General features: G+C 39.2%; 1 protein-coding gene across 1 annotated transcript; it reads right to left on the bottom strand.

The window, feature by feature from the left end:
• Nucleotides 1-271: 271 nt before the first annotated feature.
• Nucleotides 272-2,839, bottom strand: LOC122651122 (WAT1-related protein At3g30340-like). Its single transcript, XM_043844448.1, has 5 exons — nucleotides 2,635-2,839; nucleotides 2,491-2,558; nucleotides 2,049-2,382; nucleotides 495-646; nucleotides 272-392 (listed from the first exon to the last, which is right to left on the bottom strand). Exons 2-5 carry the CDS (start codon nucleotides 2,523-2,525, stop codon nucleotides 272-274), a joined length of 642 nt encoding a protein of 213 aa, XP_043700383.1. The 5' UTR covers nucleotides 2,526-2,558; nucleotides 2,635-2,839.
• Between the last annotated feature and the right edge of the window lie 6,399 nt (nucleotides 2,840-9,238).

Genomic DNA, 9,238 nt, shown 5'->3' with positions numbered 1-9,238 from the left:
ATACCTACAACTCAGCCTTTCAATGATCTTTCTGAACTTGATCTTGGTATATTACGACGATCAAACATGGAAACTATGAAATAAATGGATCAATCCATGTTCCAAATTTTGATACAAGGTAAGTTTTCATATCACAAGTCTAATTCATATAACTACAAATGTGGAGTTTATTCTGCATCTTCTAAAAATTCTTTGAACTTAATAATTTGATTTATGCTCTTTTTTTATTGCTTAATTGTTAATTCATGCAGCAACTGTTGGGAATAAGAGATCATTGGATCAAAGGTGAGCTGATGGGCCTATCTTCATTCATCTTTTCTGTCTCAGTATCTCTAGATTTAGCCCACAAAAGTAGGTAGAGACCAGAAACTACCAGTACTACTCCAACAATGCTGCAAAATCAAATGCCAAAACCCACAAAAACTTAGATTTGGATTAGGAGATAAAAAAAAAACCCAGGCTAGAAAGCCCTAATATGTGTAAATTAGACTAACCTTCCCCAATGTGCAGGGTTTTTATATACAATTGTCTCTGAAAGAAAAGAGAAAACAATGAGAAGTGGGTTGAATGCTGATGTAAATACAGGGCCCTTCTTGTGTATGCACCATGTCATCACATAGAAGCAGAGTCCTGTAACCATTATCCCCTGCACAGTTCCAATAAGAAAATTTTATTGACTTTAATTAACTGCCATAAATGGAATTATTTTCTCTACATGGGCTTGGCCAACAACTACATTATTTGGCCCATGTGTTCAAGCACTTATATTAAAGCCCATTAAAGCAACAGTTTTTCTGGTTTGCCATTAGAGATGGGACAGTGTCGTCCATGGATTTAGTGCACGGTATTGTATCGGGTATCAGCCATCTTAGAAAACAGTGCAATACTGATACAGATCAGCTCGTACCAGACAGTTTTGCCCCTGTTTTTTCTTTAAAAAATATGGGGTTTTAACAGTTTTAACCCTAGACCGTACCGTTCCACTGATATGGGATCAGCATGTGCCGATACCAATATGAATCACTTGATACCCCCAATCCGATACTGATAGCTCAAACCATAGTGTAGTCTGAGTCATCTACCATGAAGAAAGCATTTAATAGGGTCAGACCTAATACTCTCACTAGGAGAGGTTTCTCCTGGGCCTACGTCAACCTACCCAAGCCCAACTTCACTTCGGGGTTGGTCCAAAGCCTAGCTTGTCTAGATTTGGGGCTCAGAGGGACCAAATTCTGAACGAGCCGTGTTAATTTTGTTTTCCCTTTTGTTTTAGATCTCAAATCAAAGAAATTTGATTACAAAATAAAATGAAATTTAATAAGCAATTTTAATATGTTTCGGGGTTAGTAATTACCATAAAATTTTCCAATATTGTAATGATATAATTTTGCTTCCCTTCTTTTGATTTCCCTTGGCCAAACGGAACCATATCCGTACGTGCGGTTAGTTAATGACATGTCATTTTTTCACTTTCATAAATACCCTTCAATGCACTTGTAATGACAACAGATAAGATAGATTCATCACCTAACCGTATGTGGAGCATACACGTAAGGGTAGGTGATCCAAGTTCGAAATGCCTGTCTTACCCCGAAAAAGATGGTGAAAAGAACAAGACCTCCTTCCCACTTCAGCTCCCAGGAGGACCTTGAGATCATTGTTGTAGAGATTACCACTTGGATAGTTCCGAAAAACATCATAATCGCATTTAAGGACTGTTCTGCCGGATATATTCGACCAACATGGCCCTGTAATGTCAAATATATACAATTTGTTAGTTTTAAGTAGTATTAAATCTCATTTTGGTCGGATCAAAATTTTCATTTAGAGATACCTATTTTTTTTCTCCGAGTTTTGCTTGAAAATTTTGAAATATTGCATTTTTTGTTCATTTCGACATAACATCTAGTCTTTACCTGCCCGAAATTTCAACCAGATTTTGAACTATACTATTGTTGTAAGTTACTTGTCATTTTGATTGGAAAGCTTTTCTCTTTTCTTTGTCTTTTTGGGGTTGGGGGGTAGGGGGCGGGGGGGATCATTCTTACCACCAAAATATTCCAGAAAGAAGTTGAAAATACAGCAACAATGACCATGAAACTGCCAATAGTTCTTCCAGTAGAAGCTTGAGAACTGGCTAACAAAGTCGATTCTTTTATCGCAGGCCCCTTCCAAAGAACCATTATTAAAGCTCCACAAACAGAGATGGTCACCCCAAGTATCTTGGCTTGTCCATTAAAACTCTGAAAGCTGAATTGTTCTTGTCTAAAAATTAATGCCAAAACAAAGATTATAGCTGTCTGTAAGTTCAAAGCAACGGTCTCGAATGTGGATCCTACTATTTGCAGGCTTACTGCCAATAGCATTTGACACAACAGTACCCTATACATCACCAACAACAACAACAACACAAAACAAAATTAAGAATTGAAATGTTAACTGCAATAATTGGAGAAAGGGGAAGAGGGGATAGGGAAATTGCATTACTACTTAACTGTAAGAATCCAAGAACAAAGCCATAGCATAGTATCTTAAAAGAGAGTGGTGGCCTTCTATCTCTGCAAGAAATTAATACAAGAGAAATGAGAAACTGAGAGAGAATGGAACAGTGAATAGTTTTTAAGCACTACTTACTTTTCGAGGAAGAAGGCAAGAGGCGAAAAAACAAGAGTAGCAACGATGTTTGCATAGACGACGAGGGTGAGGGCGCTGATACCTTTGGAGTTAAGTAATTGTGTAAGACACATGAGGATTGCAAGGCAGAGTTGGAAAAGGGTTAGTAGGAAATAAGGCTTGCAGAGCTCAAGCAAGACCCTCAGCTCTCTCTGTTCCATCTTCAATCTCTCTCTCTCTCTCTCTCTCTCTCTCTCTCTCTCTCTTTCTTTGTTCTTCGTTCTTCAAGAGTTGAGCTTCAGCACTTATGCATAACCCATGGGAGGGTGTAATTTCATCTTTTTTTTCAATCAAATTTAAGCCAAACAAGAAACTCAAAAAAGGTATTCTTAAATTTTCCAAGAAAAAAAGAAAGAAAGAAGGAAGGCCGAAGGCTGTTGAGCCCTAACTTTTGCTTTCCAAAGTTGTTTTTTTCTAAATGGCAAAGTTTGATTCAACCCCATCTATTGAGTTGTACATTCATTTGAAATTACCTTTCACCCCTTTCTCTCCTATCCACCCCCTCGCAAACAACCGTTAGTTCGGTTGGTTGATGGCTTGCTAGTTGAGTGCATGCCCTCTAGGAGGTCAATCCCGGTGCCCCTCTCTCCCCCTCCCCCCACCCTAACTCTTTCTTCTATCCAATTCTAGTGGAATTTTACTCCCTTATATGTTAGATCTTAAATAAAGTGGGATAGCTTATGAAATATCACATGAGGTCTAATTTAGAACCCTAAAGTATCAGGTGGAAATGACCCACGAGTATATTAAGACACATCCAAGGTCTCACATAACCAATGTTGATTGTATCTTTGTAATTCCCCTCTCCCCCCAATTTGCAGTTTTCTCAATCTTCTTAGCTTGCATAATCCCAACTAATTAAGCATAACGATCGTCATTTAATCCAAGATCAGATCCTCTGAAACACATTGTAATTGGATAATTACATTCAAGGGGAGGAAAAAGAAAACATCAAGGAGCATTAGGGCGATAGCTTCAATATCTGAATTTACCAAAACATCCCTCCGAGGCTTTGTTTTCCTCCACGTGAACATTGCACTCAGGGGTTTTTTTTTTTTTTTTTTGGGGGGAGAATAGAATAGATGAAGTGTATCTTGTTTCATGATACCTGGGTAAACCATTTAATAGTATGTACTCATGTATATGTGGTCCATACTTTCTCTGTGAATGTCACTGATCTGAATTTATATTTTTTTTGGATATAATACAAGGTTAGATCGTTGGTTGATTTGGTCCTTTTTGCTTATCCTAAAGTGACATTTGATTTACCTCACTATATTGTTGCTTACTCTCCCACCACCCCCACCCTTCGGATTTTATTTGGTTTGATTCTCTTCTGCCTGGGGTCATGGACAGGCATAACAAAATGGGAAAATTACTTAGTGGAATCTTTATTTTTCTTGTAAACTTACTTGTTTTGTAATATTTTTCTTATTGGAGAATGTTCTTAGTGCCACAGTGCAGCCTGTGCCCAAGCACATGGGCAGCCTGTGCAGGGAGGTAGGGTGGTCATTACGCCCACCCCCATGTGCCTGGGCATAGGCTGCGCTGCGTCACAGAGAATAGCACCCCTTTTCTTATCTAACAAAATTCTCTCTCAAGTGAAAAACTTGTTTTTTTTTGTTTTTTTTTCGTGTTTTGAGAAGAGGGATGGACGGCTTTGAGAAAATTTATCCTCTCAAGTGTGGTGCACTGCACTTAAGAATCCAACCGTCCACCCAACACTTGAGAGGATGCCAATGTTTTACGGTTGGATTCTTAAGTGTGGTGCACCACACTTGAGAGGATGAAAATCCTGCCTTGGAAGTTCATGAACTTGTACCCAATAAGCAATAGTATACCATGCTTTCAATAGAATATGAGAAGACAATCCATAATCGTCTAGCTAGTATATCACAATCAATTATTCTATCCAAAGATCACACGCAATTGCAAGAGGTATATACTTAGAAAATGGTCAACTAGCTTTCAAAACATGTAAAAAAAGGTTTAGTAGAGCTGGGTAGAGAGGTCTTCGGTTTTGCAAACACCAATGCTTAACATTCCTATAGCATAAGACACATTTGATAGCACCAACAGCTCCTTGCCTCAGGAGGCTTATTGCGGCATCACTTCACACACACACAACTGGGTTTGATTTAGCTTGTTAAGACTTAAGAGATATAACTAAGCAGTTCAGCTTTTGAAAAATCTAAGGAGAAACTTGGAGACAACATGGGATATATAGGAGATGGGCCCAAGGAAAAGCTTTGTTACCACAGCCAACAACCACCTTCAAGGATTTGAAATCTCACTTTCTAAACCAAATTGAGAGGAGACCACAGATAACTCGTGAGGTAAAGGTTAACAACACTAGCTAGTACCTGTGTGTCTGTAGACTCTCTACAAAGCAAACTCAAAAAGTTGGCCAAAAGCCAAAAGGTGAGATCTCTCTTTCTCTCTCTATACTGAGGTAATTTTGAAGCAAGAATAAAGTGGCAATACTATGGTCTTCTTTTTCTTTGAAAGGGAGAGGGTCGGTTCTCTAAATCAGTCTCGTAGACATGGAAGAAAAACTCAATCGAAACTTATCGAAATCACCGAGTTAATTCGGTTTCTCAGTTTTCGAAACGAGTTGAAGGAGGATTTTATAAAATCCCTGGATTCAACTAGGTTTCAATGGTTTCGACCATATTTCGGTGGTTTCGACACATATACCCATCGAAATTAGGAAAAACTTGGCTCGAAACTAGGGCAGACAGGTACTTATGCCAGAAACTGCCAGAAACCAGGACAAACACTTTTAGTTATGTCTAATATCATTTAAGTAAATGTTTTTGTATTTGTATTTCATTTACTTAAGATATTATTCATAAAAAAGCAAATAACTCCTATTTGAATCCAATAAAAATAGTTAAAAAATCAAATTCCAAAAGGAAAAAAAAATCAACCCCCCAGTTCAAAAATAAAAACTAGATTTTCAATGGTAGGTGCAGTTTGCAAATTTCTAATACTAGGGTTTTCTCAAATCTAAAAATTCCATAAATCTTAGTATGGTAAAACATTGCTAAAATCGAAAATGCGGTAAAATATTCATTTGTTCTGATATCCAAAAAAAAATTTTTTTTTTTTTTTTTTTTTGGAGACGGGAGGGGTATCCGACTTTAGGCCGACTAAATCCCCCCCAGGCTCATACATGACCCCCGCACCACGCACGAACCGGGAGCTTCTGGACCCTAGTGAGCCTCAGGCGGGTGGCCCCAAGAAATTATGCAGTGGCGAACTCTTTCATTCAGAGCGATTTTGACAGCATTTGCGCACACCAAATTAAGTTTGACCAGTACATAACTCTTTCAATATAAATCAGATTTAATCAATCTTGGACTTGTTGGAAAGCTATCAAAACAAAGCTTTCTAACAAATTCAAGATTGTTTAAATCTCATTTATATTGAAAGAGTTATGTTTCGGTCAAACCTTATTCGATACGAATAATTATCACCTCCAATTTGCTGCCCACTCCAATTTCCTCCAATTCCTCACATAGGAGCGAAAATGACCACCCTACCCTACCTTGGGCAGCAAGTTCAGGCAAGGGGTAAGGTGGTCATTTCTGCTCATAAGTGCGAAATTGGAAGAATAGGAGTGGGCAACGAATTGGAGGGGATGATTCATTCGATACCATGTCCAAGAACAATATACAATATCAAACTTGGATCAAAACCACAAGTAATATTTTTAGTGTTCTTTATGTGAAACTAATGCATGGATTGAGTTTAAAATGTCAAACATAGGCAAACACAATAAGAATCAGGGCAAAATAACAACTTCTGGGCCTCGAAACCAAGATTCGAGTTAGCCTGGAGAAAGTCCCAGGTTTTGATCGAGATATGGTCGAAATCGAGATGAATTCGTTTTCTGGCTGATCGAAACCTAGTCGAAACCCGAGTTTTAGAACCTTGCTCATAGAAGATATACCAATGGGTTACCGAATAATCGGTTTCCTACATAGGAGGGTAGCAAGGTCATTTCCCATTAGAAGGAGAGAGAGAGAGAGAGAGAGAGAGAGAGAGACTCACATAGGTGCTAGCGTACCCTACCGTGTCAACTCAGAGATCGAACCTTTTCGGAAAAGGATTCTTTGGAGCCTAAGGTGTTTCCTATGCTATCTCACAATGTATATTTTTTCTCTCCTATGTGAGAAGGCATAGGAAACACTTTCCCATTACCAAATTAAGAAAACCTTGTAAAAGGGAAATTTTTGTGATGGCCAGTCCGGTCTAATTATACCAACACTACCGGCCAGGACTTATGTGTATAGACTATAGACTGCACTAACTAGCCTTGGACCTTGTAACTCAGATATAAAAATAGTTATTTTTATCATTCCAGAATGCAAAATCAACCTAGAATGCATTATACCAAATACAACCTAAATGTGTTCCGATTTAATCAGGCTGTCATGATTTTGGTTGTGAGACTGGGGTTCTTGTTTTAACCATGGTTGTGGGCCTTGTGGCCCATGATACATATGCAGGCCAATATTGATAATGCATTTTTTTGTGAGAATACTGATAATGGTCTTGGCCCGTCATTATTAGTCCCCCCCCCCCCCCCCCACCAAAAAAAAAAAGAGTGTGGAGTTAGGCCTCAATTCAGAAGGCACTGACCCAGCCTTAGATGGGGCTATTCAATCAATGAAGCAACGGTGCAGTACTGGACCAGTGTGATCATTCATTGCCAACCCTACCTGCCCAGTCACCAGTGTGATCATACATTGCCAACCCTACCTGCAGCCTTAACCCTTGGGTAGTTGGGTTCATGAGTTTTATCCTACCTGACCTACACCAGAAAAAATATAGGATCCGGCTCCTCTCTTGGGAGCTTAGCACCCAGAGGGAATCCAAGGGTTGGGCTGTGCCGTACATATTTCGATGCATGTCTAGAGATGTGTACGACACAACCCAACGGCTGAATGTCCCCTGGACGTGCTTGGCTCCCTGGAGAAGAGCTCAATTCAAAAAATATAAGAAAGGGTAAGGTGGCAAAGTAAAATTGGAAGTTGAGACCTATGAATACATCCCAATTCCCAACCCATTTTCCGCCAACTCCCTTGATATTTGATATATTTTCTACATATTTACCTTCCTTCCCTTGATTTCACTATTAGCCTAATCATTGTTAGGCATAAGAAGAAATCTTTCTATATATATATTTTAGGATTAAGTCTTCCTTCACCCAGGGTGAAGACCCAGGCTAGAGAGAGTATCTCTTCACCAATAATTTTACAAATGGTGACGTAATGCTATGATTGGACTCTAGGAAGATCATTAATTATCACCCCATTATTGTTTATTATCTAAAATACCCTTCTACGGTCCAATCAGAGGATCATATCAAATGGATGAAGAGCTTCTCTCTTCACAATGAATGGAGAGAAACTGGCTCCTATATTTTTTGTTTGAAAATGTAGGCCTACTAGCTAGTGCAGTCCATTTTGGTAAGAAATGATCTAGCAGATTTTGTGGTCCAGTTTGGTTTAGGTAGACCGACATTCGGAGTTGGGACACTGTTCTTTTCGTGGTCTGTTTCAACCTTCAGCTACATTAGCTAATAACAACTTTGTTCTTGGATGTTCATCCAAAAGAAAAATGCATTATTCTTAGGGGATTAAGACCGCCACCCGGTTGTGTCAGACGCGCTGTTCTGCCCTACACGCTAACACAGGGATGTGTGAAATAACCACCGCATTTCTTATCATTTTCAGGGTTTCAGGGGTGCGGCAGTCATTTTGCATGCCCCTGTGTTAGGGCGCAGGGACGGTGTGCACTGTGCGACCAGGTGGCGTTCTCTTTCCCTATTCTTATATAACAATACTGGTTACCCAACCCATAAAATAGGTGTTGGGCAACCATGCATATTTGCTATTGTCTCATGATCAAAGGATTATGAGACAATTAAATATACTATTTCGGTACCAGCTAGTGGTGAACTCCAATCCTCATTCTAGTGTTGGGCTCCTCTCCTTGGAGGCATCGACCCAATGAGTGCTCAATGAAGCATTCGACGGTTGGGCTGCCTGGCACGCACTCAAGGATGTGTGCCAGCTAGCCCGGCCGTCAGATGATCATTGGTCATTCATTGGGCTGCCCCGCTCAATGGAGAGGAGTCTGATCCATCATTCTACACTATCAACTAATATCTATGAAAAATAAATTTTCCTAAGATTAGTGGTTTCTAGTCGACGTCTGTGGCCTTAATTAGCTACATATGAATCTGACATAAGCCAAACACAAAATACTATCATTATCAGCCAAGGAAAGCATCCCCTTACGTGATTGGTTATGTTAAGTGACTACTTGACAATTTATAACGTACACCACTGAAAAAACGAAAAAAGAGAATGAAGGGATCATTGAAAACCAAAAAGAGATAGAGAATGAAGGGATATGTACGATCCTCTAGAAAACTTAAAAATCTTTATTTGAATTATAAGTAGTAGTAGTAGTAGCAGTGACAAGGAATTAGGAGAATGATACATCAAGATCGAATTCCAGATATGAAGAATTAAGATAAGTAGGAGCATGA

Source organism: Telopea speciosissima, chromosome 2 (genome assembly GCF_018873765.1).
Source record: "Telopea speciosissima isolate NSW1024214 ecotype Mountain lineage chromosome 2, Tspe_v1, whole genome shotgun sequence".
Classification (NCBI taxonomy): domain Eukaryota; kingdom Viridiplantae; phylum Streptophyta; class Magnoliopsida; order Proteales; family Proteaceae; genus Telopea; species Telopea speciosissima.
The sequence above is the reverse complement of the archived record's forward strand: the minus strand, read 5'-3'. Positions and strand labels throughout refer to the sequence as shown.